The 23,067-nt window shown below is 39.3% G+C and overlaps 1 protein-coding gene across 2 annotated transcripts in view; it reads right to left on the reverse strand.

Moving 5' to 3' along the window:
- Window positions 1-23,067, reverse strand: part of ctnnd2a (catenin (cadherin-associated protein), delta 2a) — a 239,891-nt gene that overhangs the window by 120,955 nt on the left and 95,869 nt on the right. For both annotated transcript variants that reach the window (XM_085362997.1, XM_085362996.1), the window contains exons 6-10: window positions 22,476-22,530; window positions 21,663-21,867; window positions 21,175-21,292; window positions 20,132-20,264; window positions 15,718-15,891 (exon numbers count right to left, since the gene is read on the reverse strand). In XM_085362997.1, coding sequence (XP_085219123.1) covers window positions 15,718-15,891; window positions 20,132-20,264; window positions 21,175-21,292; window positions 21,663-21,867; window positions 22,476-22,530 — 685 coding nt within the window. The remainder of the gene's footprint in view (window positions 1-15,717; window positions 15,892-20,131; window positions 20,265-21,174; window positions 21,293-21,662; window positions 21,868-22,475; window positions 22,531-23,067) is intronic.

Raw genomic sequence — 23,067 nt, forward strand, 5'->3', positions numbered from 1 at the left:
AAAAAATCCATGAATCCACATGGTAGGATTTGTAAAGAATTTATTGGTAAATCAGGGTGGAAAATAAGTATTTGGTCAATAACAAAAATACAACTCAATACTTTGTAACATAACGTTTGTTGGCAATAACAGAGGTCAAACGTTTACTATAGGTCTTTACCAGGTTTGCACACACAGTAGCTGGTATTTTGGCCCATTCCTCCATGCAGATCTTCTCGAGAGCAGTGATGTTTTGGGGCTGTCGCCGAGCAACACGGACTTTCAACTCCCGCCACAGATTTTCTATGGGGTTGAGGTCTGGAGACTGGCTAGGCCACTCCAGGACTTTCAAATGCTTCTTACGGAGCCACTCCTTTGTTGCCCGGGCGGTGTGTTTTGGATCATTGTCATGTTGGAAGACCCAGCCTCGTTTCATCTTCAAAGTTCTCACTGATGGAAGGAGGTTTTGGCTCAAAATCTCACGATACATGGCCCCATTCATTCTGTCCTTAACACGGATCAGTCGTCCTGTCCCCTTGGCAGAAAAACAGCCCCATAGCATGATGTTTCCACCCCCATGCTTCACAGTAGGTATGGTGTTCTTGGGATGCAACTCAGTATTCTTCTTCCTCCAAACACGACGAGTTGAGTTTATACCAAAAAGTTCTACTTTGGTTTCATCTGACCACATGACATTCTCCCAATCCTCTGCTGTATCATCCATGTGCTCTCTGGCAAACTTCAGACGGGCCTGGACATGCACTGGCTTCAGCAGCGGAACACGTCTGGCACTGCGGGATTTGATTCCCTGCCGTTGTAGTGTGTTACTGATGGTGACCTTTGTTACTTTGGTCCCAGCTCTCTGCAGGTCATTCACCAGGTCCCCCCGTGTGGTTCTGGGATCTTTGCTCACCGTTCTCATGATCATTTTGACCCCACGGGATGAGATCTTGCGTGGAGCCCCAGATCGAGGGAGATTATCAGTGGTCTTGTATGTCTTCCATTTTCTGATGATTGCTCCCACAGTTGATTTTTTCACACCAAGCTGCTTGCCTATTGTAGATTCACTCTTCCCAGTCTGGTGCAGGTCTACAATACTTTTCCTGGTGTCCTTCGAAAGCTCTTTGGTCTTGGCCATGGCGGAGTTTGGAGTCTGACTGTTTGAGGCTGTGGACAGGTGTCTTTTATACAGATGATGAGTTCAAACAGGTGCCATTCATACAGGTAACGAGTGGGGGACAGAAAAGCGTCTTACAGAAGACGTTACAGGTCTGTGAGAGCCAGAGATTTTCCTTGTTTGAGGGGACCAAATACTTATTTTCCACCCTGATTTACGAATAAATTCTTTACAAATCCTACCATGTGGATTCATGGATTTTTTTTTTCACATTCTGTCTCTCACAGTTGAAGTGTACCTCTGGTGCAAATTACTGACCTCTGTCATCATTTTAAGTGGGGGAACTTGCACAATCGGTGGCTGACTAAATACTTTTTTGCCCCACTGTATAGGTGATATACACCACTATACATGACACCCTTATAATCATAGTTGCAGAGGTTTGTAATTTCTCGTAACTGCCATAAGAACTCAAATCTGCTCTGATGATAAACGAGTAGATAGCTACTATAAAATAGCATAAGGCCACGGGCTGGTTTTGTTCTTGTTTCCTGAATCTTTTGAGTCATGAGTAATTTTTCAGTCACCTTTCCTTCATGCTTTGGCATCAGCAACTGCTGTGCTTTTAACCTGTCCTATGGGCCTATTCTAACATCACACATGTTTGTTAAAGATTGCAAATTATTTTGATAATGAGAAAAATCTGACTTTAGACCTCTGTGTGTCTACAATAACTCATGTTCATGGACAAAAATTATAAAGGAAAAACTGTTGACTAATTGATTTGATGACCACCATAGCTGAGGGTACTAGGATGAGGTGGAAGTGACAAAGTTAAAGATGGTAAGGTTTTCAATGGGAGTGACCAAGAGGGACAGGATTAGAAATGAGTCCACCCTTTGACAAAGGTTGTTAAAGGTGGAACTACCAGGCAGGAGGAAAAGAGGAAGACATGGAGGAAGTGAAGGCAAACGGAGAGTTGAGAGAGGGTTGGCGTGACAGAAGCGGTTGTAGGAATAGGGTGACATGGAGGGAATCTACAGGTACCTTGGTGTTCATCTGAACAACAGACTGGACTGGACTCATAACTCAGACGCCCTCTACAGGAAAGGGCAGAGCAGGCTGTACCTGCTGCGGAGACTCAGGTCGTTTGGAGTGGAGGGCCCACTCCTGAAGACCTTCTATGACTCTGTTGTGGCTTCTGCTATCTTTTATGGTGTGGTCTGCTGGGGCGGCAGCATCTCTGCTGGGGACAGGAAGAGACTGAACAGGGTGATCCGAAGGGCCAGCTCTGTTCTAGGATGCCCTCTGGACCCAGTGGAGGTGGTGAGTGACAGGAGAACGGCGGCTAAGCTGTCATCCCTGTTGGACAACGTCTCCCACCCCATGCAGCAGACTGTGACAGCACTGAGCAGCTCCTTCAGTGGGAGACTGCGGCACCCACGGTGTGGGACGGAGAGATTTCGCAGGTCTTTCCTCCCCACTGCTGTCAGACTCCATAATAAAGACTTTAACTGATCAAGCACACACATCCATACATATGCAATAATACCAAGTGCAATAATCCTTTCTGTCATCGTTGTATTTTTACTCAGTTGTATATAGTATTTGTATTTGTATTCTATTTTTATCTTATTGTATATTTATTTTATTTTATTCTACTGTATATAGTATTTTATTTTATTCTATTCTGTACAGTTGTGTACTGTATTTATTCTTATTGTATTCTAATTTTTGCCTCATAACTTTTGCACTGTCCACTTCCTGCTGTGACAAAACAAATTTCCCACGTGTGGGACTAATAAAGGTTATCTTATCTTATCTTATCTTATCTAACGTGAGCAGTCAAAAGCAGACAAGGCTAAAAGCCAGATAACGAAAAGATAACCCAGACACACTGAACTTGCTCAGTAAAAAGACGAACCAATAAATGTTTGTGACTTCATGCATAAAGAAATGGACTGAGCAAACTTGTATTAAAATTAAACTAGAAAATAGCTGGACTTCCAGTTTAACTGATCATGACTTACTTATTTGAATTTGACCAATATAAATAAGGTAGTAAGAGGGGCGGCTAAAAGAAGATGTACTAGATCATTGTCATAGACACTGCGATGATTATTTGTCACCTTTGTTAGGATATTTAACAAGAACGTGTTATGGTAGGGAAATACATCAAAGTGCAATGATTACCACTTAAAAACAATAAACAATGGATCAATAAAACATAAAAAAAGCATCAAACACATGTGATTTCATGAAGACAATCAGTGTTGTGTAGGCTGTGTTATCGCTGATGACAAAAAATGTTTTTTTACAGTTATGAATAACTGCTGATAAAACTGAGAATATGCTAATCGCTACTGTAAGTGTAAACTGAGTAAGCATGTCACAGAAGCATGTGTGCAGCATTGTGTTCCTGTGCATGCCTTGGGTTTGCAAGGACTGGTGTTTTTGTGTTTGTACATACCTAAAAACGAGCACTTTTAACACATGTGTGGAGTGTTTTGTGAGTGGGTCTGTGGGGCAACTACTTTGGGTTATATTTAGGAAATGCCATATGTCTTCCCGAAGGAAAGCATTTTGTGCTGATCTTGTGAGTTATCAGATGCTCTGAGCTTGTAATTAAAACTTTCTGAGACTTCAGCAAAACCTCCCTGTAAATACTGTGCAAGTTTAAGCTATGATAAAAGTCACCTGGATTTCACATATGGACTGAGCTTTTATCAACAGCTTGTTCAACAGCGCTGTCATTTCTAGTTAAACGTACTGTAACAAATCAGTTTATCAGTTTGACAGGCATTGCTGCACATAATATTCATATGATAATCCTGAAAAAATAAATCCATTTTCACTTTTCTTTTTCTCACCTCCTTTTTTAAGTCCGTTATTGTTTTCTTGGTTAATTAAACTGAGATTAGACATTGTCTTTCAAAAGAGAGCTGGCTGCAGTATGACAGTCTGGGCATTTAACCAGAACAAATGTTTTCGCAATGGAGTAAACATCACATTATAAGTAAGTGCAAATTCACACATCTTTCTTTACTGGTGTTGAAAAGGCAGTAGGTCCATTAACAATCCAAGAGGATCACGGGCCAAGCTGAAATTGATCTTGGCCAAACAGACCTAATCTAACCTGGCGACAGAGAAATCCTCCTGGAGTGACACAATAAAGTGACTGGGGAGAAGCCAGAAAGTTTAACAATACCGCAGCACTTTAATTTTATGCTACAAGGATTTATCAGGCAATAACTATTGTACTGCACATTAGTAGGGGATGCCGTGACCAGATTTTTGATTCAAGCCTAGGGACTGTGCATCTTCAATACAGCATCTATTCTGATACTTATTTGAGATCTAAATACTGTTGAAGCATTAAGCAGATGATGTAAATGATGTAAACAATCCACTGTTACAGTTGCAGGAACTACAAAGAAACGTATTCTAGTTAAGGCTGTACAGAGGTGATGCTTCTTTTCCCTCATAAAAAACATTTGGGAGAGTCGGGACTGCAGGGACCACACGAAGCCAAACATAAGCAAGTTTTATTTTGTCCTGTCATCAACTTGTGGAAAAACTGTTAATTAGTGACAGCTGATATTGACCTTCCACCAGCAAAATGTGTTATTATCTGTTTTGATTTTATATACTGTTTTGTTTGTTTGTTTGTTTGTTAAGTGGGTTTAGAGCTCTGGGTAGCTCCCCAACTGGGTCTAGACTGGGTCTAGAGAGTATTTTAAATTCAGGGAATTTAAAATAGAAAGTAGCTCGTCCACAGAAGGACTGGTAGCTCCCCTTACGATAAGGGTTCAGATCGCACGAACAGGTGTGGGATTAGAGCTCTGGGTAGCTCCCCAACTGGGTCTAGACTGGGTCTAGAGAGTATTTTAAATTCAGGGAATTTAAAATAGAAAGTAGCTCGTCCACAGAAGGACTGGTAGCTCCCCTTACGATAAGGGTTCAGATCGCGCGAACAGGTGTGAAATGTGTGTGTTTAGTTAGTTAGTTTGTTTGCTTGTTTTAATCAATTTTAAATCATGCTTTTTATTTGTTTTTGTTTCTAATGTCTCTGTAAAGCACTTTGAATCACCTTGTTGTTGAATTGTGCTATACAAATAAATTTGCCTTGCCTTGCCTTGCCTTATTTTTAAAAAAGTGAAAGTGATGGTCATGCCTCTTGGATGTGCTGCACAGTTTGTTCAGACACTTTGATTCTCACTCTTAGATGCATGCTTGCAGGGTAGACCCTGGCTATCATTAAAAACAGCAGTGCTGCAATGCTAGCAGACTAAGGTGAATATGGAAGAGTTTAGTAACAAGCTTTACAAGCTTTGATCAGCTCTGATGACTTGTTTTAAATCGAAAGTGTTCTTAGTGTTTGTTTGGTTTTTGACTTTTTTGCTAATTAGATTTTATTAATAACGGCCATCATGTTTGAGTATAAGGATGTTCATAAGTGCACTTCGGACAGCCTAGTTTGCAAGCTGATGAATTACTTTGTCCTCGTATCATCAGATCTATGGCTGTACATCATGGACACTCAGGTGAAGAGAGGACCTGAGCTGTCAAATGATCACCACCTGGCAGTGAGTTGGATCAGATGGCATGGGAAGACACAGGACAAGCCTGGCATAACCAAACATATATTGCAAGTGCGTTGGGATTGCATGGCAGAGGCCTGTGTCTGGGAGATTTTCCAGGTATGCTTCCTATCCAAAGACTCCAAGAAGGCAAAGTACTTTGACAGTCAGAACCGTCTCTCTGGCTTGCTATGTAACACAAAAGGAATATATTATGCCCTCCCTTAACAAATTAACGTGAGTCTTCCACATTCCCTGAATATGTATTTCAAAATTTAGCTCAAAACACCCCTTATAATTCTCCCTGTTGTAACTTTATAGTGTTTGTTCTCACTCAAGAAAGATATACAACAAAGCATTGTTAGTTGAATTGACAAAAACCTAAAACCTCAATCACACCTAACCGTTTTCACTAAGGTGGTTATTTGTTTCTGGGTGCGCTTACATAAACGGGGACATCTGATGAACCAACTGTGTTCTGCCTGCCTCATTACATTATCTAGATTGTCAGGTAATGAAGTTCAATAAAGAATATAAAAAATAAAATGGCGAAAGGAAAATGTGTTGTTGCAAATAAGGCAAGAGGGCAATGCAGCAGAAAATAGCTGTGCTGTGAATTCATGGGTTAATATATTTATTTTACCACTCAGTGCTCTCTCAGCAAGGCTATTTATTTCATATATGACAGCTGCACATTAGAGTTATAAAACTTTAAACCTGATCCTCTTAAACATTACCGGCTCTTCAGTGCATTGAGATCTGATGCAGTCCCATAGCCTAATGAAGAATGTATGAAACATACTCCTCCAGCAGAAAATGACTGTTGCACTTTACAGCACGGTGTTGTTAAAAGACTCAGTGATAATGTGGCATATCATAGCAGACTTCAAAACACAAATCGAAACAGAACTTTCTTTGGATGGAGTATCTATTTAGCATAAGTAGGCCATGTGAAAATGAAGCCACCTTTGTGATGCTTATATTAAAAAAGTGGCAAAGTTAGTTAAGGTTAATAACTGTGATTGTGGTCTTATTAGTAAATATACAGTGTACACTCCTATTCACATTCTTTAAAATACAGGCAGCCGACAGTGCCTCCTGTCAGCTACCTAGTAGATACACCTATGGGATAAATTTGAAAATCCTAGGTGATTTTCAGAAAACCTAACCTCTGCTCTCTGACCTTGAGGTCAAACTGGTCCCAAGATTAGTATAAATGCAACTATGGCATTGATTTCCAATTTCTTCTCGAATTATCACATTCACAAACTTGGGTGTTCATGCTGCCCACCCGCCTGCCAGGTGGCGTGACGACAAGACCCCATCAGCTTTTGACAGCCGAGGGGTAAAAAGTTAATAAGTTGTTAACAGGTGATTTTCAGTAAGTGTGTTTATGTTTTTTACACCAACAGTCCTACCTGTATTACTGCATGTAAATAGTCATCATAGATGGACTTACAAATATCAAGTATCTATTATGAGGGCATTATATAAAGTGTTACCCGTCATACCAATTTTTGGTGCCTTTTTAAAAGGCCAAAAAGTCTTTAAATCTTAAATATCCATTAAATAAGTTTGATTAAACACACATAAACACACAATTCAAGTGGCCGTGACTACTATCCGGTCGTTAAGTCTGACGTCACTAGCTGTGTCCGGGCCTAAACTCCGCTGCAGGTCCATATATCAAACGATCACTATGGCATTACTGAGAGTTGAAAAACTGTCTAAAGTCTTTCATCTGTAATAAAATGATCAGCGTTCTGCTCTACCAGGTGTAACAATTGAGTTTAACATCCAGGCATCCATGAAAACGGAATTTATGACATTTAACAGAGTTAGAAGTTAGCAGGAAGTTAGCTCGCTAGCTTCTATCTAAATACAATATAGCATGTCCTTACTGCGGGGTTTTGGAAACAAATTAAAACGTCCAGCTCTGTTATCACTTCCAACATAAATGAAGACAGAAAACTAAACAGCAGTGACGTTTGTAGGGTTACTGAAGTTGGGCTAGCTGGTATATAATGATGTGCTACGTGACCGCTAGCGACACAGCTATGTTAGCATAATATAAACAAGCTAACTTTTTTCCACTCGATAAAAGTTAACGTGAGTGTTCTCGGTGGTCAGGAACAAATGTAATCGCATGGCAGGATGCTGTAAAAGGACCAAACTTCAGCCAGGAGAACAACTGAGATAATCCATCCACAATACGAGGTTAGTCATTCATATACTGCTGCATGGGCTTGGCTGTAGTTACATCCTAAGGTTTTAAAAACTGAGCTTAAATAAATGATTAGCGGTAATAAAAGCCGAGGGAGGTCAACAGTGATCACTGACTGTTTTAGGAGCTTTTTGAGATTAAATAGAAGAAAATGCATAACATTAAACATGTAAACAACACAAAAGCCATATTAAACACAGACTACTTTAGGCCCGGAAGTAGGATTCGTCACATCATCACTTAACTACCGGATAACAAGCCACATTGAAGAACTAAGGAATATGTGCCAGATGAAACTGAGCTTTCCTTTCTCTTCTTTCTTTTCACGGATCTGTCAGTTTCTCTGTTAAAGAGAAGCCCTAAACTCCCCTTGCCTTGTGCTCAGGTCGAGATATACTCAGTAACAGTACACTCTCTTCACTTCTTTGTCTCCCCCCTCTGTGTGTGTGTGTGTGTGTGTGTGTGTGTGTGTGTGTGTGTGTGTGTGTGTGTGTGTGTGTGTATATATATATATATATATATATATATATATATATATATATATATATATATATATATATATATATATATATATATATAAAACAGTTCTGTAACTGTAACTTCGGTCGTTGCTGTGCTTTTTTTGGAAGTCGAATTTCCCAGAGGAACCCACCCGAGGGATTAATAAAGTTCTATCTTATCTTATCTTATCCTCTCTTGGGTTTCTTTTCTTTCTCTTCCTCATCTCGCTTCTCCATCACTCTCTTGCTTCTATCCCCCTCATTAGGATGTCAGATCTCATTACAGAAGAAAAACAGCCGATTTAAAGGAGAAAGCAGATTGGTGTGCAAATTCACACTGGAGAAAGGAACCAGTGCCACGGGGCTGCATATTCAAGCAAAAATAATCATGCTTTGCAAAAAACTTCACAACAAGCAAACAAACACACACACACACTTGCACTTATGTAACAGACCAGAGTTGATCCCTTGTCCCAGCAACTGAATACATTTCAGTTCTGAAACGTAATGAGGAAAAAAGTTTTGAACACTGCAGTATTTCCAGATAAGACTACAAACAACTACATGAAATTACTGTCTGTCATCCTTAAAAAGAGGAGCTAGCAGTTGTAAGGCACTACAGTCCATTAGACTAAAATTATGCCAAGAATTGAAAATACATGACATAAAATGGACATAGATATAAAGTGTATTAGAGATATTTAAAATGCATAATGTCTATGTGAATAACACCACAGCAAAATATAGTGTAGAATATCAATAAGAATTATTTGCCAAATGCAGTGCACTGTCCACACTATCTGGTCAACACATGACAAACTTTTATTACATACACTTAAGAAATGGGGAATGTGAGATTACAGTTTTTACACTGACTGAAATTTTCTGTAAAATGTATTTAAAGTCCAAAAAAAAGAAGTGTATTCACTTTTATTCATACAGCCTGGCAGCATTCGGTTGTCTGGATCCGCAAGCTGTTCAGAAAATATTACTTTGGTTTTACTGTGGCTTAGTGACTACTGATTGTCTGAATTTGTATCTGTCTCTTCTAAAGATATGTTAGGGATAGATGTTAAAATATAAACCATCTCTTATCAACTGCAATAGACCAACCTTGAGAAATAACAGCTACACTGAATCCAGCCATTCTCACAGTCACCACCTGAGCTACATGCAGGCCTAATGTTAAGCTATTAAAGAGAAAAACAGCCACAGTCATTCAGAGACACTGTTATTCCCAATGGTTAGAGTCATTAATACAAGTCAAGATAGCTTTTATGAGATAAAGAGGGAAAGTACAAAGACAAAAAAGTAAGCGCAAATGCAGAAGGGAAGGACGAAATGGTAGAAAACAAGGAGAGGTCAGAAAAAAGGAAAGAAAAAACAGACAATACGGGCATAAAACAGCACGAGGTAAAGACTTACATTCTTCTCTTAATTAGCAGAGATGATAGATGAGACAGAGGAACAAAAAAAAAAGTCAGAATGGTAAACATATTTGTAAAGAGAAAAAGGAAATCATTGCAAGCAGTAGGAGAGATCACAACATCATTAAGATAATGGAGAAAATGAGACTGATGTTACAGAAAAAGGAAGCGATTGTAAATTAAGACAGGAAAGCATAGTGACAAGTGAAGCGTAGGCTGATTTTAGAAGCACAATCTCTTGTGGGAAAATATACCAGCATGTAGGTGTATTCATGTGCGCGCTGGAGAAGATGTGGCCATGCAGGAATAATCGTTTAAAATAGGCCGCATTAACCTGCAGCCCTCTGGGGCACTGGCCTGGTTTAATCCAAGAATGAAACACATCACTGCCTGCACACATGCATGCAAAAACACGCAAATACACACTCATAGTTGCTATACATAGTGTTGTGCTGTGTAGATGTAAAAGTAATGAAGAGGCTGAGACTGTAGCAAATCACTGAAGAAGATTGTGTAGATGTGAGAGATGTTTGATCGGGGGGTGACACATGTAGTCGAGGTTTAGTAAAAGCTTTTTTATTTTTCCTTCAGTTGTATTAGCCACAGTGACAGTGCTGTTAATGCAACACTCACAGCAACAATTAATGTAGTGCTGAAATGAACTGAGCTAGAAGACTTGAGAGCTGTGGAAGCCAAGCAGACAGGTTTACCAATTACCAACATTTTAAACTCAACTTGAGTGAACTGTCAAAGTGTGCTGACAAATAGCTGTCCGCTGTGCTGGGAGACAATGGCTTCCTGAGACTACAGGTCTGTTGGTTTACTGCAGTGTTGGACATAAAATAAGCCATCAGACTAGCAGAGTATTGTGAAAATCAACATCATTCTGGCAAAAGTTTGCCACAATGTAACTAACTTAGTCACAACTCTAACATTTTACCTTCTAAAATCATTTGAACTATAGATCAGAGGCCACCGTATATCCACTTTACTCGCTTCTTCTTCATGTCCTGTTTGTTCCTAATTCGCATTTCCTTTCGTGTGTCTCTTTGAGATAAAACCGGCCCAGAAAAACAGTAGCTATAAAAACAGCGCACGCAAAATTAGAGTCACTTAGATGGCTTTTGTTGTACCACGTTGCTCCTCTTCATAGTTAAGTGCCCAGTTAAATAATGCTATGCCCCCTGCTCTCAGCGAATATTGTGGGCTTCATTTGACTGCCTTGTTTAAATTGGCCCTAAATTAGACTGACACTGTGCACCACACACTGCAGACCTCTGACTACAACTTTGGAAATTTTGAAGTCAAATACCCACACAAAACTGTCTCTCTTTTCTTTTCAGCAAAGGGATGACTTATAGCATTAATTACATTGATCCATGCCAGCTTAATGAACCAATAATGTGAGCTTGCCATTGCCAAGAAAAGGCACTATGACATAATTAATGACTTACCGCTTACTATGTCAGCACAGCCCTTATCAGTTCATTATGTGCCATCACTCTATGCATTATGAACCTTATTAGACAACCTCCTTTTCACTGCACATGCTATTCACACAAATTTCAAAATACGCTGTGTAAAGGCCAAGCTTTAATTCAATAGCCCTGAGACTTCAAGGTGCTGTTACTCTTCGGTGTGTTGTTCTTGCAGTGTAGTTACAAGGGCCAAGCGCAGCAGGGAAATATTTGTGCATGAGATAAAATATATGCTCTGATGAAGGATTTAGCTCCAACAACATCAGACAATCTATTAAAACACTGTATCATTGGAGAAGTGCATTGTAAACTTCCAGTGTTACAATTAAATGCACACGGTCTAATCCACAGTCTATTGATTTTCGTAGCTGCAGTGCAAATTTCCTTTGTGAGTTTCTCATACCCATCTATTGAAACTACAAATACAAGGCACAGTAAATTATAGATAACACTGGATTATCTCTGTGCACTTCTGAATAGAATAGAATAGAATTCAACTTTATTGTCATTGCACATGCACAGGTACAGGGCAACGAAATGCAGTTTGCATCCATCCAGAAGTGCTTTAGTGATATAGATATATTACAATATATATTAGCAATAATATAGATATGTGAGTATATTACAGAAATGGGTCTATTATGGTATGTTATAATGTACACGGTATGAAGTATGTTGTGAATATTCTATAACTATAAGTATGTACAGGCTGTAGTGAGTACAAGCTATGTACAGGATATGAACAGGATATAAATATGAAAAACTATACAGAATATGAAATAAATAACTTTACAGAAATCTGAGATATACAGCTATACAGAAATGGGAACTATGCAAGTTGTAAACAGTTGTAGGATTAAAGATTATCGAATGTACAGAATGATTATTTACACAGAGCATACTTATTTAAATGATTTCTGCTTGCAAAGACAATGATATCACTGTATGAAGCGTTCTGAATTTCACTGATTGTAATCAAAGCAATATCCCACAAGAATATGAGCAAACCCAATGACCCAACTCTGAAATGTGCTTCAAAAGCTATGCTTGGTGCTTATGGAAGATGTTCTTTCCTTTTAAGTGAGTGAAACTGATGAACTCAAACTCTGGTCTAGGGTGGCACATTTACTGTCATAATTCTGACCTGAATGCTAATGATAGCTATTAAGGATCGACTCGTTAAAGACGTCGACGGAGCTGTGAAAGCGGCTTGAGAGACTTGGGTGTTTTTTTGTGGATATGATACTGTAATGGGATTAACATGGTATACCTAAACCCACAACGAGATAAGCTCAATGAGGTCCTATTAAAAATACACTGCTGGCAACAATGGAGAGCGAGTGAGAATGACTGTGTGAGTTCGATAGTAAATGTATCCAACTGCAGTTCATTGCGAATAAAAAAAAGGGAAAAAAACATCCACACAGCCTATTGTGCTTCACAAACACAATAAGCTTGGCAATGCCTTTTTCTATGCCACTTACTCTTTATTTTTCATAAAGCATTATCTTCATTTGGCTCTAGACTTGATAGAAATTCACTGGACCAACTAGACAACATACCATTCACTTTGTAGAAAAGAAAACTGGCACTGACGAGGGTTGATATATTCAGTGCAAAGGTATCTCAGTTGTTCCTGACATTGGTTAACAAGTATTATTTTTGCTTGGTGACTGATTAAAAACAACTTTAGATACTAGAGAACACACATATTGTCTCATTACAAAAGTTAATTGCAGCACATTTTTGCATTTTTATGTTAGACATGATGCATTATTTGCCTAGTGTGTGGCAGAAAAATAGTGGATATCATAAACTATTCAAGGACCAATTCTTATATTTTAAACTATGGAAAAGCTGTTGAAGTTACACTTTATATTTAAGACATATATGGGTTGATCTTCCTGAGCAGAAACACACCAATGGGCTTAAAAATGCCATCTACAAAATCAAGGACTGTTCTTTGTTGTGAACCATCTTGGCCTTGCTCAAATATGGACATGTATTCGGAGATGTACTGGTATTTAAGGAGAATTTTTAGGTATCTATATGTGTAGTATGTATTTTTCTGAGAGCTTTTTACTCTTACTGTGGCTACATCTATCTCTACAATATATATTTCTACTTTCAAGTCCTTAGATTTTCAAATTAGGCCAGTTACTTCACATTTAATGACTCTCTCATACAATGACTGCTTCTGCCATCCGTGAACAATTTACCATGGCGTCAAGCAAAGCACAGTGCAGTGTTGGAGTGCAGTCTTTGCATGACCAATAGAAATGAGGAATGACATGAAGTGGGTACATATTATACACATACACATCACTGGGCGCAGAAAGAAAAAAGACATACACAGATTGCACAACACATATTTGGGACCTTCACTTAGCCTAGCAGGCAGAGCAGTGAATGTAACTCTCTTTGTGAAAGGGCCTTAATACATTCAATTGATTTGAACCTAAATCAACTGGAACAATAACACATAAAAGACAATCATATTGGCTTATCTATCACCGGAGCCTAATGCTAGTTAAAAACAATGAAAGAGGGAAAAGCCATAATTTATGTATAATTTCTAGTCGTATACTCAAGGGTTTAAGTAGGTCAGAACTATCAGAATAGTGTTTTTAGTGAAAATTTCCACAACTTTTGGTTACATTACTAAAGCATAAGAAAAGTGAGAGTGATCATGAAGGAAATAGCATGGAAGGTAATTTTAAATGGAGCATTTCTAACAGTCAGAGAATATCAGCAGGAGCTGAGCTCTAAACTGATCACCAACTGGCTGAGTTGGATCAGGTGGAAGGGGAAGTTAGTGGGCAGGGCTGGCACAGCCAAATGTATTATGATGGTGTGGTGGGAACATCTAACAGATCTTAAATTCCTACCTCCGGCAGAAGTTTGACAGCATTCCGAGGGAGACTCGGGAGACTGAGTCTACCACGTGGATCATGTTCTGCACCTTCATTGAGGTGATTGCACGGACCTGTGGCCACAGGGTAGTTGATCTGTTTCATGGTTTTACAGTGTCTGAACCAGATGTTGGATGGTGGTGAAGAAAGCAGTCAAGCTGAAGAATGGGTCCTATTGAGCTTGGTTAGCCTGTGGGACTGAGGGCAGGTAACAAGCGCGGTGTGGCTCTGGCTCCAGCAAAAATTCAGGTGTGGGAGGAGTTTGGTGAGGCCATGTAACAAGATTTTTGGTCTACCTCAAAACAATTCTCGCAAACCGTCAGATGCCTCAAGAGGAGGAAGCAGTGCTCTGCTCACATTAGGTACAGTGGGAGTGGGGTGCTGCTGACTTCAAGTGGGTATATAATCAGGTGGTGGATGGAATACTTAGAGGATCTCGTCTGAGTCTGGGAACGAGACGGATAACTCAGATTGAGGTATCTGTTTGACTACACTTTGGTAGTCTCAGGATCTTGTCTTTGCTTTTAGTGGATGATATAATTCTGTTCACATTATCAGGTGATGGCTTCCAGGTCGCACTGGAGTGGTTCTTAGTTTAGTGTTAAACAGCAGAATTGAGAATTAGCATCTCCAAGTTTGAGACCGCAGGTCTCAGTGGGAGAAGGTTGAAATGCCCACTCTCAGTCAGGGACAAGTTATGATTATAATATGACAACAGGTTTAGCCCATAAAGAACTATTTTTTTTGCTTTTGTCCTATAGATATATCTCACAGAAGTTAAATCAGTACTTCAACTCACCTCAACTTCAGCCTGTTTCTTACCTACTGAAAACAAAATTAAGGCCAGAGAGCCACACAAACAAGCCCAATACCTAACCAATAAGAACGAGACCCTCTTTGGATTGGCTAGCTGCTTTTCTGAATCTCCCTCCAAAACATTTCATATAAAAAGCTTGCCACTGAAATGCAACGTTGTGCTTTTCCAAAAGCCAGCACCTTGATTTACCCTATACCAGTTGATCTTCAACACAAGACCTCTGTGTGGCTGTAACTTTTTCTCTTTCTCCTACTCAGCAGCTATTCCAAGGCTATGTGACTATAGCGCACTTCCTTTCTGCTGAACATGTGAATACTGAAAATACAAATGGATTAAATCTAACACAGTTTTAAATTACACCTCTTACCAGCTGGTTACAGTCACCATCAAGGTCAAAACTTGGATTTTTTTACCTACCTTTACTCCTTCACTAAATGCTTTTTGCCTCTGTGAGTCTAATTTGTGTACTACTGTTGTATCATACACTTTATAGAGAAAGTGGTTGCCCTTGTTTTCCATAACATACTCTTAGTCACTTGTCAGAGATGACTGAGTTTATTTACCTTAAACACAGTTTCAGAGTTCAGGGCTTAAACTCTAAAATGTCTAAGCCACACGAAGTAGAAACAAAACAAAACATGAAACTGCATTGATGATACAATTTGATGCAATGACTGCCTTACCTGTGTTGTTGCGGTAGGGCCCTGAGTCTGGGCCCTGGCTCTGGCTAAGGCTTCTCATGGGGCCCTTGTTGTGATAGACACGTTCTTCATAGATCGGATCTATGTGGTGCTCTGGGGACCCCAGAGGCCGAAGGGGCTCTTGACTATGCTGACTACTGTAGGAGCCACGAGAACCTAGAGTGAAGAAAGAGGAAGTAAAAAGATGTGAGTACAACACAGTGAAAAAGGAATGACAAAGTGAAAGGTAGAAAATGAGGAAAGAAGATGAGCAGGTTAGAAACAAAAAGGATGGAGAGGGTTGAGTAAGAAGTATTTGACATGTGAAAAGAGGTAAAATAAAGACATAAATGTGTATATGGTATTTAAACGAAAGGAAAATAAAGAAGCATATGTGTTTGTACGACTGGTAAGGAAGTGAGAGAGTTATAGTTCAAGCAAATCAAAAGCAGAGAAAAAAATAGAGACATATGCAGCAACAAATGAGATAAGAAGAAATATACAGATTGAGAGAGACAGAAAACAGGGAGTGATGCCTCTGCATTTAATTTTTTTAATCTCCATGGAACACATTGCTGTTCGGCAGCTATAAAATAATGAGATGCAACCCCCCCTTCCCCCTCTCTCCTTTGCTCTGTGTTTGGCAGGAGTCCCACAGAAAAAAACATGACAAGGAAACATTGACAGCAGGCATTTGTTCATTACACAGCAGGACAAATGTAAGGCAAGGGGCCTCCCAATGAAGACGAGGAGACCCAAAATTAAAATTAGGCAAGGGTAGAAAAGTAGCAAAGTGGGGGAATATGGGTTTATATGGGAGGGTTTAGGTGACATGGTGCGAGATAGAAATAAAAAGACATAAATAGTCATACATACACTGAGTTAGAAAGCTATGAGTGACTGAGATGGTCCAGTGGAGCTAATGTCATATCATATTACAATAGTTTTCAGTGCACTTGAAGTCGCATGCCAAGAAAGTTACACGGGATGATGGGCCAGTGCACGAAGATTCAAACCTCCATGTGAATCCATCATCAATGTAACACAGTCAAATACCTCAATCTGTCAGGTTATATCAGAAATCAATGCATATTAATAGACTTTGCCATCTAAGTAGGATTAAATATATGCACACCGAAGAATGAATCAGCCAGAGTTTCGGGTGAGTTCATTGTGAAACCTGGCCCCACCTTATCATGCGAATTCCTGAGGTCAGATGGCCCAGGATGTGAGTGGGCATTAAGGCGTCTGGGGAGGGAACTCAAAACTGGATTATAGATGGCAGACAGTTGGTGTCGTAAGCATGCTGTACAGTGCAGCGAGGAATGCCCAGACCTCTACATCGGAGAGACCAAACAGCCACTTCACAAGCGCATGGCACAACATAGAAGAGCCACCTCTACAGGACAAGACTCAGCAGTTCATCTGCATCTTAAGGATAAAGGACACTCTTTCGAGGATGCCAATGTTCACATTTTGGACAGAGAGGACAGATGGTTTGAAAGAGGAGTGAAAGAAGCCATCTATGACCACTGTGTGATCTTTGAACAGAGGCGGTGGTTTACAACACCAACTGTCTGCCATCTATAATCCAGTTTTGAGATCCCTCCCCAGACGCCTTAACGCCCACTCACATCCTGGGCCATCTGACCTCAGGAATTTGCATGATAAGGTGGGGCCAGGTTTCACAATGAGCTCACCCGAAACTCTGGCTGATTGGGACCCACACCCAGTTTCACAGGTGAAACCTCTCAGGTGATTAGAGGATCATCAGGGGGTCCTTTTGTCCCTCTGTGGGGGGAAACTCCCACTAGGTTTAAATCTGGGACTCCCCACCATTTGACCTTAGAACTGAAGAAGCTTCTCGGATGAGAGGTGAAACGTCTTCAAGTAACTTAAAGAAGTCCAGACGCTTTTCTTTGCAAGCTCCTTTGACAACCTATTATCCTATTTCTTTACTATTATGGCAGATGATAAACCGCTGTTGCACCTCAACTCTGTCCTTCTTTCAGCTGTGTGGTTATCTGACTGGCCTGTTAACCTCCCAAGCCTATGAAAGGTTGGCTGCATCCCTTCATACTCTACTGGCCAGCTGTAGCCAGATGGTGAACTCAAACAGCAAGAGGACAAGGGTGTCAGCATAAGGGAAGAAAAAAGAATAATAGATACTGGAAGAACAGACATTAGAACTGCCGTGGACCCCAGGTGAAAATACAGTGAATTTTACAGGACTGAAAGACAATATGAGAATATGCATAAAAGAATACTAATTAGAGTCGTGGACACACCCATTAACAGCATGACTCATCTGAGCTCTTTCACTTCCTCTAGTGCCTTTCATCTTTGAAGTCTTGGTGAGTTGGTTTTATTTCATTATACATTTACTCTTTGGCTCACGGGGGCCCACTCATGGAAGTACTGACCTCTTTCTTTAAAGAGGAAGTGGAACTTTAAGACAAAAATGACAGGCTGATGTAGAGAGTGAGAGAGATCCACTCATATGATGTTTTATTCAGTAAAATATTTAAAATGAATAACAACATGCCAAACCCAACTCTGGCTCCTTGGTGAATTACAGTCCTGCCTGTTTAGTAAAAAATAGAGCAAACTACATTTTTACCTACAAAAATATAGCAAGGAGCTGCTCATTCACCTGTATATTGTAATTCCACCAAGAATGGTAGTATAGTTCTCAATGGCAGATTTAATATTAAAGATGGACTGTTACAACATTTTTTCTGAGAAGCATAAATTAAAAAAAACAGAACAAAACTATATATTGAATTTCCACAGCTTTGAGTTTCCAATGTTAACCAGCAACTATTTTCAGTGCCAATAAAGCTCCGCATCAAACCACACATTATATATTGTATGCTGCATATATTATCCTGCATTGCTACCATGGCAATATTTAGACCCAGTGAACTATATCACACCAGCCCTTCATACAAAAAGCACAGACAGTAAACGTCTTTTTTAGGCAATTTCTGTTGTACGCAGCTTAACTCTGGCATAGAGTAGGAGCTGTGAAGCTGCTAAGTACCTCTCCAAACATGCTACTCAGATGAACTCTACTGTGCTTTTCCTAGGAGCACATCATCCACTCCGATAAGCCATTTTCTGAGTAACACTATCTACACACAATTCATGCTTGGTAGGATTTTGAAAATGTGGTAACTATCAGACCTTACAGGTGAAATAAAACATAGTGCATTGCCAGCATGAATTGCCATTAAATTGCCCTCATGCAATCAACGACAATCTGGTAGTCTATGCACATGATAGCAAACTGCGTTAATTTTATTTCCCCAGTCCACTCCTGCTCACGTCTTTCTTTTCTACTCCATTTAAAGCCTTCAGGAGACATGGAACCTGAGGCAATGCGTCAAGATCACAGTTGCACCCTCAGGGTAAACCATGAAGGTCATGTTCCTATCACTGTAGCTCTAAGTTTAAAGAACTAATCAAATAAACTTACTCCGTGTAGCATGGTTCAATCAATATTCATCTATTTTATTTTTTGTTTCATTTTTTTGATGAAAAAAAATCAAAATACACACAGGAAAAAATGTCCATGGCAAAGGATGCTCTAGCAGAGTCACCAAGAACAACCTTTTCCTTACTTCACTCACAGTTACAATTAAACTACAAAATGTCCTTTCTGAAGTCAGTAAGAAGAAAAAAACACAGCAGATCAAGGAGAAGATAAATCATTTCCTAGTGTATTGAAAGCAATGTCAATATTTATAGACCTACAGTTGGGTCTATAGATATTTTGACACCGGTTTTAGTACATGTAACCCTGGGAAACGCCAAACAGATTGTATCTTAATCTAAATCCATTTGGTACTTTTAAGAACTGGCTGCACTAAGATCAGTGTCCTTCCCTACACCCAGCTATTGGACATGCGTATTGGAAGACATAATTAGGAATTTTAATAATTTTAAGTCATTCTTAAAGCAGGTACACAGCTGTGAGTGAAATAGCTCATAATTCTCAAATATAACTGCTGATAGCTTAGTATATTAATTCTAAAGTTTAAACTTTCTAACGGGCAGCCTCAGAGACACCGATGCCTCCTTTGAAGTATAGCCTGAGATATCAACCACAGCACAGCGATGTGCTTTTTCATAGACCGGCTAATTCAACAGATTTAAACATAGCAATTGACATTTCTAAGAACAGCAGTGTGATGCAATGAAATGTAACAATTAGACTACAAATGCTTCACTGATACGAGATACTACATCTGCAGCACAAACAGACAATCGAAGATACACTGTGAGCGATTTACTTACATCCCCTTAGTATTCATAGTATACTTAGTTTAATACGGATTACATATTTTGGAGGGTTTATGTTTTGTGCAAGCACATGAAACTCTACACGACAGTGCATGAATGTGTCAACCCCCACCTGCCAGACTTCCAGGTCTCTGCAGTGTAGCAGTAGCGTAGAGTTCGTGGGAGATCTTGTACTGGTCAGAAGCGTGATGAGCTGCCAGTCGTTTGGGAGACAGAGTTGCATAGCTCCCTATGCCTGAACTCATCTGCAGAGACGAGAGTTGCTGGATTGAATAGTTAAGAATACTGAGTGTGGCAGCCAAATATGTAACAGCGGGCATGGCTCGTGTTTCAGTTTGATTGGTGTGGATAAAAAGTTTTTGTACTGACATGTTTTTAAGTTTACATTGCCAAATTGGCTTTGTTCAAATGCAAAACATTTGGAAAAGGGTGTATAAATGCAAATGTCCAATCATTTTAGAGTCAAGGATGTAATTTACACAACAATCTAAATATATAACTAAAAATAATTGCCCTGCAGCTGCCCTGTGTTATTATTTGTGTGACCAAACATCTGGTAGAATGTAAATAATATAATAGTAACACCAGCCATATGGTTTTAATGCACTGTATAACTACACAGTGTCATAAAATTACACTTACAACAAATAACACAACTAACAATTACACATCTGTTCAATCGTTTAGAAAAACATAATCACTACTGTAGAATCAGTTAAACTGTAATGTAAATGTATAACAATAATATAATATGTACAAAATGGATACAATAACTAAATTCCTCCAAGCAATCTGTGATTACAGCCACTGTGAAAGAGGTGAGGAGAAAGCTAACACAGCTTTAACCTTATGTACATACAAACTGGATATGACACATTCCCACAATCAAAATAATAAGTATTTCTATGCATTAGTGTGAGACACCATTCAGTTATATAGCACTTGTCTAAAGTCCTTTCACTTTGCAGAAGTGAATTTATATTCCACTAAGTGCAGTTGCATTTGCATTCATTATAATATTGTATAACCCGTGGTAATTTTAATGGACTTTAAATGTATGCTTCACATAAAAATCTTCTCATTTTATAGTCTATTATCACAAAATACATTTCCTTTCTGTGTGTGTCCACATTGTATAACTGTTGAACGATCTACCTGGTGAAGAGGGGAAGATGTGGAGCTGGCCCCTCCCCCTCCTGCTGTGGAATTAGGTGGAGATGCCACCCTCAGGGGGGAACCGCCCCCTCCTGCTGTTGTCACAGCAACTGTGGTGCTGAAAGACAAATGAACAAAGTAGCATGATTTGTTTGCGCGCATATATATATATATATATATATATATATATATATATATATATATATATATATATATATATTCAAATATTCAAACAACTGATTGCTCTTCATGTTTAAGAACAATCATTTGTCATGTGTCATGTACAGGATATGTTTTTATATGCTGGCATAAAGAAGCTGACAATCAACTTGCAAGACTTAAGTTTAACTTTTATATTCTTTTCTGTTTTTTTATTCTATTGCAAACCATCATCATGTGTTTAGCTTATTCTCAAGCTATTTTTCAAGCCTTTTCATTATTCTAATACGGACTGTATGTCAGTATTAGCAGCAGTATATGCTCTCTACCTGTATGATTTGGCCAATCGATTAGCAGGAGACTGTTTGGGAGAGGAGGAAGAAGAGGAAGGCAGCCGCTGAGTGGTAGCGTATCCTTGTGCATCAGAGGCTGATCCCAGACGTTGAAGTTTACTGGGGGAACCGGACCCTGAGCCTCCCCCTCCTGACAGAGGGGAACCCTGGGCAGGTAAGGTGGCACTGGAGTAGTAGATACCTTGGAAAAAAGTGGAGGGAAAACACCTTAATGAACATGTAAATGTTACAGAATGACAGAGAAATGTGATCAGCCTGATAATAATGATGTGAAATAGATTTAAAGTGGGTTTTAAAAAGCTGGAGATTTTCTGTGGCTGATAACTTGGTAATATGCCAAAAAAAAGATTTATAATAGCAAAACACTGGCACAAAGGTCAAAATTTAGATTTTATTTTAAGTGCATCAGTGACACTTTACTTAAAAAAGCTGTTTGCATATATACTGTATAATGCTTAGAATTTTAGATTGGACACATTCACAGACATTTGCCTGGATATGAGCACACTGGGTATCATTATCAGTGAGTGATCAATTTTAACAATTAAAAAAAAAGACTAAGTGAGGATTTCATATAAATAACCCATAACTCTGACCCCAGATCAAGGATGCACTAATAATATAATAAAGCTATTCATACTGCACATTCTAAAAATATTCTCTTAGTATCATATTTTTGGTTTCTTGGTTCTTGGTCAATGTCTCCATATGTCATTTGACATATCAACTGTATGTCAGGCCTTGTCATATTATTACATGCAAAGAAATTGGAGATGTGATCAGGCTTACCTGACCCCGGCCCAGTTTGTGATTGTTGCTGCTGGGCTGCACGGCTTGATGTCACCTGAGGGGTTGTGAGGGGAGACAGAGCAACTGAAGATTAGCATGACAGGGAGGTGATTAGTTTGTGAGGGTAAACTTGAGAAGAGTTGAAGGGAGAGACGGAGTTAAGAAAATAAATGGGATGAAACGGAATAAAGAGTAGTGTTCATGAAAAAAAAACTTTTATGCACAATGAGATCAGTCGAGACTTTGAGGGTTTTTGAATGAACTTAGGGAGCGCTAGTAATGAAATCCCCACAGAACACAGAGGGATGACAAAAAAGACGCACAGAAGCCGACAACGAAGTCCTCTGAGCTCAGCTGACTGAAATCATTTCTTGTAAAGCCTTGTCGCACCATCTATTAAAGGTAGAAAAAGTTATGTAGTCAACTGTATAGTCATATTTTATTATCTACAATCCGTTATATTAAAATCCCGATGTTCACAAACAATTAACACAACTAAATCTATTATTATAAACTAGTTAATGTTTAACATCTATTTACAAGGCAATTTTTTAATGAGAACAGTGGACCTACAGCTTGGATGGCATTATGC

Source organism: Diplotaxodon limnothrissa, linkage group LG9 (genome assembly GCF_057381915.1).
Source record: "Diplotaxodon limnothrissa isolate DT_005_m linkage group LG9, D_limnothrissa_male_GT1.1, whole genome shotgun sequence".
Lineage (NCBI taxonomy): Eukaryota > Metazoa > Chordata > Actinopteri > Cichliformes > Cichlidae > Diplotaxodon > Diplotaxodon limnothrissa.